This window comes from Hippopotamus amphibius, chromosome 16 (genome assembly GCF_030028045.1).
Source record: "Hippopotamus amphibius kiboko isolate mHipAmp2 chromosome 16, mHipAmp2.hap2, whole genome shotgun sequence".
NCBI lineage: Eukaryota > Metazoa > Chordata > Mammalia > Artiodactyla > Hippopotamidae > Hippopotamus > Hippopotamus amphibius.
The window spans coordinates 60,739,629-60,753,994 of record NC_080201.1 but is presented as its reverse complement, the minus strand read 5'-3'; the positions used below and the strand labels follow the sequence as shown (position 1 = coordinate 60,753,994).

General features: G+C 43.5%; 1 protein-coding gene across 1 annotated transcript in view; it reads right to left on the bottom strand.

The window, feature by feature from the left end:
• PPP2R1A (protein phosphatase 2 scaffold subunit Aalpha) overlaps window positions 1-5,399 on the bottom strand; it is a 34,791-nt gene extending 29,392 nt beyond the window's left edge. The window contains exon 1 of the mRNA XM_057711508.1: window positions 5,129-5,399. Within this exon, the coding sequence (XP_057567491.1) occupies window positions 5,129-5,206 (78 nt within the window). The 5' untranslated portion in view covers window positions 5,207-5,399. The remainder of the gene's footprint in view (window positions 1-5,128) is intronic.
• Window positions 5,400-14,366: the final 8,967 nt, after the last annotated feature.

The following is a 14,366-nucleotide window of genomic DNA, read 5'->3' as shown; positions in this document are numbered from 1 at the left end:
TCTGGGGTGAAGAAGGGTAATGACTGCTACCAACTGGTGACTCCTGAACCTGGTACAGGGATGGGCACGTCAAAAAGCAAACATGAATATTTTTCACGTTTTTAAAAATGCAGGTCACCCAGTGAAGGCATGGCAGAGCGTGGAACTTGAACTCATGTTCTTCACCGTCACCCTGTACCAGCCTCTCAGAGGGCAACCTTATTTCTAAATTCTGCATCAAATCCCCACGTACGCTGTGAAAAGAAGTCAGAGCCTGTGCTGTCATACTTCTAAGATGAGGACATATGGGCATGTTGCCACAATGTCTTAGACTGTAGCGAGTACCTGCTGTCTCGACATAGTTTTATCTCATTTAATCCTCACAACAGCCCTGCCAGATGTGTCTTCCACCCTTTTTCTCATTTAACAAGAAAATCAAGGCCCAGAAGAGTTGAGTAACTCATAAAGTGGCCAGACCAGGATTTGAAACCCTGGTCTGCCTCCCCCCATGGCACGCCCTCCTCTGCGTCACCTCTGGGCCTACACTCTCTCCCCACATGGGGCCCAGCCTGGTGGTGAAGAGTACTGCCCTGAAACCCAGCGCCCTTGGCTAAGTCCTAGTCTCAGTACTTCCTGGGTGGTGTGACAATGATTGAGTATCCTTATGTAAAAAATGGGAAGAATTTTAGACTGAAGATTCAGTCAAATTCAAAACCTGAGTTAAACAAGCTATTTGTAAAAGGACACTTCTGGAACAATCAGGGAAATCTGATTATTAACTGACAATTAGATGATACCAAAGGATCACTGTAAAAACTCTGTTAAGTATAATAATGGCATTGTGGTTATTAAAATGTCCGTTGTTTAGAGGTGCATAATGAAGTATGTAGCAGAAGATATCTGGGGCCTGGGATTTATTTTTTAAATACTTCAGCAAAAAAAAAAAAGGAGGAGGAGGAGAAGAAACAGGTGAAAAAATGTGGCAATTTTTTTTTAAAAATTGCTGAATCTGGATTTGGTACTATTTTCTCTTGAATTTCGACAATCAAAAATGTTTAATGGGAAGAAAACTAGCACCTATCTCAGATATCTTTTGTGAGGACTCAACGAACACACACAAAGCACTCAGCAGGCTGGCACACAGCAGGGTTCCTCAACCTTGGCACCACTGACCTCTGGGGCTGGGCCATCCTCTGTGGCAGGGAAGGGCCTGGGCTGTGCACAATGTTGGGCAGCATCCCTGGTCTCTCCCCCACTAGCTGCCAGCAGCACTCCCCCCACCCTTTGGTTGTCACCCAGTCGTGACAACCAAAATACCACCAGACATTTGTCCCCTGGTAAAAACCGCTGCTCTAGAGTAACTATTAAAAGAAGTTTTTAAAAGTGCCTGAAGCACCTCACCTTTGACAACTGAAGCCCCCACTATTTCACCACCACCACTGGCAGACATTGAACGAACACTTACGTCAAGCACTGTTAAGCATTTTCCATGTACTAACCTATTTAATCCTGAACTGCTAAATTAAAAATTATTCCCATTTTTTTTTCTTTCTTTTTTTTGTTTGGCCATGTCAGACAGCTTGCAGGATCCTAGTTCCCCAACCAGAGATTGAATCCGGGCCCACGGCAGTGAAAGTTTTGAGTCCCAATCACTGGACCACCAGGGAATCCCCTATTCACATTTTATAGTAACAAAGAAACCTGGCCTCTCAACCAGTAGACCACATTTTAAAAAATATGGTGCCCGAAACACCCCTTAGATAATGCAATCCAGCCGCTGCCTCATACTGGCTGGGGAGGCAATCTCTTTCCATCTCACTTACCTAAGTATAAAACCATAAGCTACCATGACAACTGAAAGAGGTCATGTCTTACTGTACACCTTCTCTGAGGCAGCCACTTAACATGCCAATTCCACCACAACTTTCCAACCAGGTAGATGCTGCTTCCTCATCATTATTTCTTCAGATGAGGAATCTGGACCCCAAAAGGGGGAAGGCTCTGCTCCAGGGCACACAGGGAGCAAACCAGCAGAGGTGGGTGGATTCAAACCTCCATCCTCCAGACTCCTTCTTCTACATCACTCACCACAGTGCATCCAGTCCATCAGCAAATCTCAACAACCCTCCTTTTCAAGATACCCCCAATCTCACCACTTTCCCCTACCTGGCTGCTCTGCAATGGCAAGCTGATAGGTCTACCTGCTCCTGCCCAGCCTCTACTTGACAGCCACAAGTCAGAATGTGTCATTCCTTTACTCAAAGCCTTGCACTGGCTCCCCCCGCCTCACCAACTAAAGCCTTTGCCCTGCTGGTCCACAGGCCTCATGTGATGTAGGCCTGGATTAGTCCTCACCTGCCACCACTTTGCCATTCACTGTGCTGCAGCCACCACAATGGCCCTGCTGTTCTCTAAACTCAATGAGCAAGCTCCCATCTCAGGGAGCCAGCACACACCTGGCACTCCTTAGATATTTCTTGAAGAAATAATTCTCCTTCAGACTTCAATACTATAAAAGTAACAAACAAAAAGAAAAATTAAATTACTTGAAAATATTAAAAAACCAAAACCAAACAACGCACTTCACCACCATCCTCAAAAACCTACCACTTTCCCTCTCAATCTCTACCTTCCAACCCAGCAACTATGGTATGCAGAATGGCCTCCCAAAGATGTCCATATCCTGAGCCCTAGAAGATGTGTCACCTTACATGGCAACAGACACTTCACAGGTGTGATCAGGTTAAGGACCTCGAGATGGGGAGTGTAACCTGGATTACCTAGGTGGACCCAATTTAATCACACGGATCCTTAACATCAGAGACCGTCTCCGGCTGTTCAGAGGCCGATGTGACTATAGTAGAATGGTCACAGAGATGCAACACTGCTGGTTTTAGAGATGGACAAAGGTACCACAAACCAAGAAATGAGGGCAGCCTCCAGAACCTGGAAAAAGAGTAAAGACACGGATTCTCTTCCAGACTCCAGAAAGGACTATAATCCTGCCAACACTGTGATTTTAGCCCAGTGAGACGCGTGTCAGACCACTGACCTCCAAAACTGTAAGATAATAAATTTGTGTTCTTTTAAACCACTACATTTAGCTCAGGACTTTCCCACAGAGAGCTTCTTGCAATCTCATCGCGATGGACACTTTGGGTGGATAATCCTTTGCTGTGCGTGCTGTCCTATGCATTGCAGGTTTAGCAGATCCCTGACCTCCACCCACTAGATGCCAGTAGCACTTCCCCAGCTGTGACAACCAAAAATGTCTCCAGACATTGCCAATGTGCCCTCGTGGGCAACAATCACCCTGCATTGAGAACTACTGCCATTATTTGTCTCCTCTCTCTTCCTGGAAGGCACTTCCCCATCTTCTTTTGGGAGCTCACTCTCCTTCTTCTGGTCTTAAACTCTGCATCCTCACAGGGGCTTTCCCTGACTGACCTTCTTAAAATGAATCTTCCCCACCCCGCTCCACGCTGGCTAGGTACTCTGCCCAGAGAGCCGCAAGGCTCTTTCCCCTGCCTCCTTCAGATCTTTGCTCAAACATCACTTTCTAAGTAAGGCCTGCAATGACCACTCTGAAACCGCATCCTCCACCTCTCTTCCTTTAATTTTCTCCATAGTACTTATTCCCATCTAACATAGTATATATTCTTATTGTCTTGTTTATTGTCTCCTTCCCCTCACTACAAGGTAAGCTCCACAAGGCCAGGTCTTGTTTGACTTGTTCCCTGTTGTATACCTGTGCCTAGAATAGTGCCCAACGCATAGCAGAGGCCCAATAATATTTACTGACTCACTATCACATCCTGCTGTTTCCTGCCCACATCTTTTGTGTTAATGTATTCGGTTCTGTTTCACATCTGTCTCTCGTATAACAACTGGCATCATCATCACATCCTCAGCACCATACCTGGCATGTGGCAGGTGTCTACTGAACAAATGAATTCTTACAACAGCCCTATTTGAGAAGAGGAAACCGAGGCTTCGGGAGATTAACTTAAACTTGCCTATGTCAATCTGCAAGAAGTGGAAGAGCCAGCACACCCGCAGCCTGTCTGACTCCTGAACCAGAGTCACAGAGCCGCAACCTCAGAGACTGGGCCAATGCAACCCGCTTAATTTTATAAATGGGGAAATTGAGGCCCACAGGGAGGACGGGAACTCTTCAATCACCACTCCCCATAATTACAGCTAACATTTATTGGGCCCTTACAACGGACCAGGCGCCGTTCCATAGACCTCCTATTATTAACTCGTTCAGTCCCTCACAACCACCCAATGAGACCGGGACTATTATTAGACCACAGTTTATGGAAAACAGAGGCCCAGATCCGTGTAGAAATCGGCACAAGGTCACTCGGTGGGTGAGAGGTGGGGCTGGGATGGGCAAATCCCAGAATCCTAGCTCTTCTCAATTCCTCGCCAGCCGGCCTCAGGGCCCTGAATCCCTCGCTTCCCCTTATCAGAAATGTTAACCCGTTTAGTACACTGCCCAACACACCCCCCCCCCGCCCCGGCAAAAGGAGGGTCCAGAAGAGGGGCTAGTTTCCACCTCATAATTCGCTCCTGAATGTAGCCAGGTCCCCCGCTGGGAATGGGCTTTTCGCCTTCCCTCCCCTATGGAGGTCTACACAACTAGAGGCGGGGTGGGAGGGCAGGAATCAGAGTCAGCTTTCACACCTCAGCCCCCATTTGGGGAGTTTACCCCGCGGCGCTGAGCACCAGCAAGGAGAAAACCTACCCGGGTCCCCATCAACCAGGCGGCCCCTCCCCCACCCACCCCATCCCCAAGGGCCATTCAAGGTCCGCCGCCAATCACCGAGCCCTGCCCTCGCCTCTCCCCAGCCCGGCCGGCCGACCCATTCCCGGGCCGCTGCCTCCGAGACCCGCGGCCGCCGCGTGCACTTGGCAGGCCCGGGACCCACCAAGCTCGCCCTCGCTCCCGCCCTCCGCTGAGCCGACACCCAATCCCGGGCGCTGTCCCATCGAGTCCAGGGACCCGGAGAGATGAGAGCGGAACACTGATTGGCCGCCGCCCCCTTCCGCCACTCCCTGCGAACACTGAACCTTCTCCGCGAGGGACGCCCGTGCCCCCAGGTCCCCCTTCCCGTCTTCCCCGAGTCCCCCGTTGCCTCCAGACCTGAACATCCTCGTTGCGGAGCTCGTCTATGAGCACCGCGATGGGATAGAGCGAGTCGTCACCGTCGGCCGCCGCCATCTTGACTCCGTCCTCTTTCTGTCAGACTGCGGCCAGCGCGGTGCTAAAACAGGGGTAGGGAGGGGCTGGGCTGGGAGGAGAAAAGGAGGGCGTGGGGGCGCCCAAGCCACTTTACAGGGGCTGCCCCACAGTCATTGGCCGCGCTACGCCGGGCCAAGCCTGCGTTTCTTTGGTCCGAACGAATGAGGTCCCGCCTATCGCCCATTTGCCATTGGTCGAAGGGACGAGATTAAGTTTGCCGGAGCCTAGGAGAGGGGGGAGGAGGAAACGGAAGTACGTAGTATCTTAGCGACCAAGATTGTGCCCGCCTACGTCGCTGCTAACAACGGCCTAGATGAGCCGTTATTTCTAGCCAATGAGGGGCAGGGTTGAGGTGAAGCTTCTGCGCGTGCGTCGCTAGGAATGCATTACGTCATGGAGGGGGCACCAGAATAGCCTGTAGGTTTTGGCTTGCGAGGCAGTGGCCCCTCTGGCTGGCGGGGGGGACTCCCAAAGCCTTTGTGCGGGAGGAGGAGAGAGTCTGATTTATGCCTTATTATGCCGAGGCCCAGAGAAGGGTGGCGACTTGCCTTACTTTCTGGATAAGACCGACGCCCCTCGGGCTGGTATGGGATCTCCTTACTGAACGCACGTCCTCCCACCTCCCCTTTTTACTCTTCAGCAATTCTGGAAAATTAGCTGCCTGAGTACATCAAGCTTTTCCCATGCCAAAACCGTACCTTCTATTTGGAGAGCAGTTCCTATTAAATTGTCAGATCTCTACGTAAATATCCTCCTTTCCCGTCCTCTCTAAGGCTCCGTCCTCAAGCCCCAAGCCCCCACAGCCAGAGAATGCGCCTCTCCCTCTCATCGGGGTCATCTATTCCCAGCCTCAATACTGCCCCTCACCCGCAGTTTTAGAACCACGCTAACAGATTTGGGGGATGGGGAGGGCTGGGATGCACTTTCCCCCTTTATTGTGCCACATCAAGGGCACAGCTGAACTAGGGCTCGTGGACAGGCCCAAGCATCCTTTCCAAAAACCGCTTACCCGCTCCAGTTAGGAAGCTACTCCCTATGAAAGGGGGTGGAGGGGGGGGACGTTGCGTATTTCAATCCTTGCCCTCCGTATCCCCAGGATCTCCTCAGCTAAGGATGCACTTTATTTTTTTGATGTCGACCATTTTTTAAAAGTCTTTATTGAATTTCTTACAATACTGCTTCTGTTTTATGTCTTTTTGGTTTTTTGGCCGCAAGGCATGTGGGATCTTAGCTCCCTGACCAGGGATCAAACCCACACCCCTTGCACTGGAAGGGGAAGTCTTAACCGCTGGACCCCCAGGAAGTCCCAGGATGCACTTTAAATATGTTATACTTTTATTTGTCAGTTATACTTCAATAAAGCACCCCTCTCCCCGCCCCCCCCCCCCCAAAAAAAAGAGTCCCACGTGTGTCAGGCAGAGATAGTCTGTGCATGGGACAGATGCAGTCAGCAGCTCGGTTCCAGTCAGGCTCTTCAAAGAGCAGGCCCTGACCATGAGCATCTAAATGAGTGACCCAGACACTTCTCTCAGCACTGCAGTCTGTTTCCACAGTTCACATCCTAAAAGAGGGATGTCCAAGTGGTGCACTAAACACTCGTGTGCCACTTGGACACACTGGCAGCAGTCCAGGTATCTGACCAGGGATGAGAACAAGCACATCTGCTTTCTATTTTTGCAGAGCTGGCACTAAGACGGAGCAGCCACAGTAGCCCAGGGGACACCATTAGGTTTCAGCTTACCTAAACCATTAGTGTCAGCAGACCATGCATTTAGGGAAGTCTCAGAGGGCTGAGGGTTGGTAGTGCAGTGCCAGTGGCTCTGGCCACAGTGTAGAGCTTAAAATCTCCCCCAAAGGGATAGGTACCACTTATTCCTGTAAAGCCAGGATGTTGCTGGAGCCAGTCTGGGTTCATTCTTGAACAAGTGCTTTCCATGAGGTGCAGGACGTTGGGGGCCCATCCTACCTTGTTGGTAGTGGGGTCCAAATTGATTCATCCCCAAATCTGGAATATCAAGCCAGAGGGTCACAAGACTTCTATGGGTCAGGCTTCAGTTTTGAGGTACACTGACTAGAAAGCTAATTACTGCTTTTTAAAAGCAGTGCACCTCTTAGAAGTGACAGGGCGGCTATGAGTTCATAAAGCAATGGGGACTTTCAGGTGGAGGCTGCATCTCTTTGTCAGAGGCTCTAACTGATAAAATCATTAGGACATTGTCCCTGGAGTTTAGTAAGGGCTGAGCCTCCTTTGGGTAATGGGGAGTCAAAGAGACAACAGTTTTTCCTTCACTGCTGGAAGGATTGAGTATTGTAATCTGCCCATAAAGTCCCAAACTTTTGCTGGAAAACAGGACTTGAATTTGGTCAGGTTATATCAGCTGCCCCAACTGGCAGAGATGTGATGACAAGTTAGACAGGGCTATGGACACTAGGGCCTCTAACTTGCCAACAAAGAGAAAATCATTTATATAATGAAAACTACACATCAGAGGTTAGTGACACTTGATCAAAATCCTTACCCACTCTCTGGTGGCAAGTAACAGGTAGTTTGTCTCACTAACACTGTCTACCTGCATCTCACCCTTATTGGAATACTCACCTCTGGCCCTTGTGGGATGGGGAAACATAAGCATATAACACAACAATTCCTGATATATTCTGATGTAGCATGTTGCATTTTTCCAAAGGATCCTACTATGGTCTGTTTGTACTCAAAATTCATACACTGAAACCTAACCCCCAAGGTGATGGTATTAGGAGGTGGAGCCTTTGGGAGGTGATTAGTGGGATTATAATAACCTTTCAAAAGAGGCCTGAGTGATCTCCCTTGCCGCCTTCTGCCTTGTGAAGATACAACAAGAAGTATGCAACCCAGAAAAGGGCCCTCACCTGACCATGCTGGCACCCTGATCTCAGACTTCTAGCCCCTAGGAGATATAAATTGATGTTTATGAGCGACCCAGTCTGTGGACCTTTTTATAGCAGCCCAAACAGACTGAGGCCCCCAAGTACCTCATCACTGTAGCTTCCCTCTGCTATTGTGATAACACACGAAGGCTCTTCAGAGTATGGTTCAGTCACTACCCCATCTTCATTGCCAAGACTGTCAAGAAATGTAAAGGGTGTAAGATTTTACCCCATTTGCAAACCAAGTTACCTTGCCAGTTTCACGGATGCTGGCACAAGACGTGAGACGCCTAGGATTGAGATAGAAGACATTATTATTTGTGGCACAACAGGCAGCAAGAGCTTCAGGTTCACACCTGCTCCCATTGCTCCCACAAGCCCCACAGGTGCCATGCAAACAGGTCCAGGTGGACGCCGCACACATAGTGGGGTTTGTGTCACAGATGGAGAACATTATGCTTAAGAAATCCTTATCTTTTAATGTGGATTATAAATTTACCAACCTTTGCCTCCAAGGAAGGCATTCTCTTTATTATATTTGTTAGATAATGAATCTACCCTTGTCCCCAAAACAGACACAATTGCCATCTTCCAAGGAAGTTATACAAAAATCCTTTCAAAGTAGTCCAGAACAGAAGCTGATATAAGTCATGAAAAAAAAAACACAAAAACTGAGAGGCTCATGGAGAACTGTCTCCCAATAAGGTACACCTATCCCTTCAACTTTTGGGAGTAACTGAGTAAAAAGATACATTTAAGATTTTTGCTACCAAACTAACATTGGTGTGTGGTGCTGTGTGATTGTTAAAAGACTGGAGGAGGCAGGAAGAGACAGATTTATCAGGAGACTTCATGAGTGAGGTGATATTAACCTGGGAGAGCAGTGAGAGGTGAGAGCAAATGAAAAAAAAGAATAATGTCACATATTCTCAATGACTGAAATTTGTTAGCTTATCAAAAAAATATATAATTCACTATGCACACATACAAGTCAATTTTGGGTGGGTTCCTGATCTAAATTTTTTTTTAAGAACTTTTATCGAGATATGGTTAACAGACAATAAACAGCATATATTTAGAGTATACAATTTGGTATCCCAATCTCCCAATTCATTCCCCTCCAACCCTCCCTGCTTTCCCCACTTGGTGTCCATATGTTTGTTCTCTACATCTGTGTCTCTATTTCTGCCTTGCAAACTAGTTGATTTGTACCATTTTTCTCCACATATATGTGTTAATATACGATATTTGTTTTTCTCTTTCTCAGTTCACTCTGTATGACAGTCTCTAGGTCCATCCATGTCTCTACAAATGTCCCAGTTTCAAAGAACCAGCTTTTAGTTTTATTGATTTTTGCTATTGTTTTCTTTGTTTCTATTTCATTTATTTCTGCTCTGATCTTTATGATTTCTCCCCGTCTACTAACTTTGGGTTTTGTTTGCTCTTCTTTCTCTAGTTTCTTTAGGTGTAAGGTTAGATTGTTTATTTGGGATTTTTCTTGTTTCTTGAGGTAGGATTGTATTGCTATAAACGTCTCTCTTAGAACTGCCTTTGCTGCATCCCATAGGTTTTGGATTGTGTTTTCATTGTCATTTGTCTCTAGGTATTTGTTGATTTCCTCTTTGATTTCTTCAGTGATCTCTTGGTTACTTAGTAGTATATTGTTTAGCCTCCATGTGTTTGTGTTTTTTAGTTTTTTTCCAGTAATTGATTTCTAATCTCATAGCGTTGTAGTGGGAAAAGATGCTTGATACGATTTCAATTTTCTTGAATTTACCAACGCTTGATTTATGACCCAAAATGTGATCTGTCCTGGAGAATGTTCCATGTGCACTTGAGAAGAACGTGTAATCTGATGTTTTTGGATGTAATGTCCTATAGATACCTATTAAATCAAGCTGATTTATTGCTGATCTAAATTTTAAAGCTAAATAAAAATTTTAAAATAAAACAAAGGCAAACATCTCTACATTCTTAGAATGGGGAAATATTTCTTAAACAGAATAAACATCTATAAAGGAGGAAATATTAAGTGACATTAAAATTAACAGTTTCTCCTCTCTCTCTCTCACACACACACAAAGACAGAGACAGACAAAGCATGAGATAAAGGAAACCAAGAATGGCATCATGTTCAGCAGATATATAGAACTAATACAAATCAATAGGAAAAAGGCAGTACAATAGAAAAAAATAGATAAAATAAATACATACCTCAAAAAGTGGTTTCCCAATAAAGATAAATATGTGAAAATATGCTCAACTTCCATAATAATCAAAGAAATCACTACTTGATACCATCACATACGAATCAGAAGTCCAAAATAAAAATTAAAAAAAAAAAATGAAAGTGTTGACAAGGATGTGGGTAAACCAAGACTCTCCTGCACTGCTGGTGAGTGCGGACATCAGTGCAAACACTCTCCAAACCTCTGGCACTGTCTCTAAAAGGTAAAGATGTAAATCTGTCACCCAACAATTCTGTTATTACATATATAGCCAACAGAAATTAATACGTGTTGGAACTCCCCTGGCGGTCCAGTGGTTAAAACTCCATGCTCCCAATGCAGGGGGCCTGGGTTCTACCCCTGGTCAGGATCCCACATGCCGCAACTAAGATCCCACATGCCACAACTAAGATCCCACATGCCACAACTAAGACCCAGTGCAGCCAAATAAATTTTTTAAAAAAATATTTTTTAAAAAAAGGAAATTAGTATGTGTCTCATCAAAACATGTTCTTAATTTACATACCAGAACTATTCCTAATAGTCCCAAACTGAAAATAACCCATATGCCAACTGACAGTGGAATGATTAAAGTAATTGTTTTATATTCACATGATAGAATCCTACAAAGCAATGCAAACAAATGATCAATAACAACACCAGGCAAGAAATTCACAAACAACATGAGAAATGACAAAAGCCAAATACAAAAAAAGTTCATGCTCCATTACTTACTTTACATAAAATTCAAACAGGCTAAAGTGATTTATGATGTTGGATGTCAGAGCAGTGGTTACCCTGAGGAATGCTGAATAGGAAGAAACAGCAGGGGGATCCTGGGGGCCTGACAATATTCAATTTACTGACCTAGGTATTTAGAACAGAAATGCGTTCACTCTGTGAATTTTCATTGAGCTCTGAAGTATAACTTGTGCATGTGCCTTTAAATTTTTTAAATACATATCGCCAATCAAAAAGATGGGATACACTGTCAGAATGACCATCAACAAAAAGACCACTCCTGGGTACATATCTGAAGAAAATGAAAACACTAATTTAAAAAGATACATGCCCTTGATTCTTCCCTGATGGTCCAGTAGAACAGAATCTGCCATCCAAAGGAGGGGAGGCGGGTTCAATATCTGGTGGGGGAACTAAGATCCCACTGCTGCAGGGCCACTAAGCCTATGCTCCACAACTACTGAGCTTGTGGACCTCAACTAGAGAAGCTGTGTGCCACAAACTACAGAGCCCTTGTGCCCTGGAGCCTGCGCACCACAACTAGAGAAGAGAAAAAAAAAAAAAACCCACACGCCACAACTAGAGAGAAGCCTGCATGCCGCAACAAAAGATCCTGTATGCCTCAACAAAGATCCCATATGCCATAACTAACACCCGATGCAACCAAAACAAAAAAGATACATGCACCTCAATGTTCATAGGAGCATTATTTATAATAGCCAAGATACGGAAGCAAATTGAGTCACCAACAGATGAAAGGATAATGAATATGTGATATGTATACAGATACATATGTGTACACACACACACAATGGAATACTACTCAGCAATAAAAAATAACGAAATTTTGCCATTTGCAACAATGTGGATGGACTTGGAGGTTATTATGCTTAGTAAATATGTTAGAGAAAGACAAATACTACATGAGATTGCATATTTGGAATCTAAACTATAGAACAAACTAGTGAATATAGCAAAAAGAAACAACTCAAAAGATATAGAAAACAAACTAGAGGTTACCAATGGGGAGAGGTAAGGGGACATAGGGTCGGGGATTAAGAGTTACATACAATTTTGTATAAAATAAATAAGGTACAGGGATATATTGTACAGCACAGGAAATATAGCCAATATTTTATAATAGTGATAACTGGAGTATAACCTTTAAATATTGTGCATCATTATGTTGTAGACCTGAAACTTACATGATATTGTGAACAGGTATATCTCAATTTTAAAAAATTAAAATTAAAAAGTAAAAATTAAAAGTGGAAACAAAAGTAAACAAGTAAATACACAAATAATGAGTAAATAAATAAATCCTTCTTTAGAGCCTTGTGGGAAAAAAAAGATGGGATACAGAACATAGATTATTATCGCAACATCCTCATATTGTAAAGATGGGGTTTAATAGTATTAGATACAATGATGCTGTGATTAGCTTTTAAATATATGCTGTAATTTCTAGGTAAAAGCTAACAAATAATGAGTACACAACTTTTCAAAGAAAAGATATGAATTATAATCTAAATTATATTTAAAAATAGAAAAGAAGTTAACATAGATAAAATAAGAAAATGCTCTACTAATAGCAAATGTATCAATATTATATTAAATTTACATAGATTAATTTTTTTAATTGAAAATTTTTACTATATTCATTGAATGTTTTTTCAAGAAATATGGCCATAATTCTAATAATAGAATTAAAGTAGGAAAATGAAAAAACATTTCATGGAGTTTTAAGAAGCAACTAGCATGGCAATATACTCCTCAGATAATATACACTTTGAGACTTGTAATTAATGCTATTGTAAATTTTTCTTAGCGTATAACTTTCTAATACAGTGACTGATGGATGACAAACATGACTGACTTTATATGTATAAATATATATAGGGTTGGCCAAAAAGTTCGTTCAGGATTTTCCATAAGATATTACATATATACACACGGATCACACAGACATATATACACATTTGTAAGTATGTGTGTACCTATATTTTTTTCTTCTTCTTCCTTTGTGATCTAGTTTCTGGCAACTATTTAAGTGTCTCATGTGAGATAAAAACATTGATTTCTCTTTGTGATACAAGAATCAATCTATATATCAACTGGGTGAAAATAAATTTTTTGCTTTTCAAACTGTGGAGTTCTCAATACTTTCATTGGCTTCAGAATGTCATTACAGAGAAAACCATATAAAACTCTCTGCTAAATTTGAGGCATATCCACATTGTTCATTGAAAATTAAGGAAACCCAGGGAATTCCCTGGCGACTCTGTGGTTAGGACTCCTCATGTCCACTGCACGGGGCCTGGGTTCAATACCTGGCTAGAGAACAAAGATCCCACAAACTGTGGCACAGCCAGAAAAAAAAAAAAATCAAGGAGCTCCAAACTCCAAACTCCACATACACAGAATGGATCCATGTCTTTCCCTTTCAACTGGCTCTTCCTGTGGGACTCTGGATTTAATGGAAGTCTCCACCGCAAACTAATTTCATCGCATTAGGGAAATGAGCAAAACCTCTGAACCTTTTTCTTGACAACTTGCCCAAGTCATCTTCAAAAAGAGAAAAATATGCCTTCTACAGATTCCAATTCCATGCAATTTGCATCTTTTTCAATCGTCACAATCACCTGATATTGTTTCAAAATATGGTAAAATGTAATTTTATGCTCTCCTTTGCCTGACTCCAGTTCAGTCTGGCCATTTCTACCTGAAAATGTTTAAACATGCTTATCTCCCTATATAGCATCGCATTTCAAATACATTGGTGCCGTCTAAGAACATAATGGACAAAACTTAGGACCAATTCCCAGAAGCTTTACTCAAGGACTGAACTTCCCCTCCAGCCCTATTGTCTTCAGCTTCAGTAGTGACCTGCCACATGCTGTTCCATTTTCACAGACCTTTTTGTAATATTCCACGTCAACATCATTTTTCAGAAATATACGTGATACATTTAAGTTACATACTCCTACACTTCTCCATAATATTCGGATTGTTCCAGGAACTCGTTAATTATTGCATAAATTCTGAACTTCTCCAATGCAAGAACTAGTAAAACTTCCATTGCATAAGAATTTACATGATAATTATATGTATTTCACTACAGTTACTATTATAATATAGTTTACTTTAGTGAAGATGATACCGTGACCTGTTTACCACCCTCAGGTAAGCCACTCCCAATTTTACCTAGGACTCTGAGGTAAGTGAGTGAATAAGCAAATAAATATAGTGAAAATATATACAAT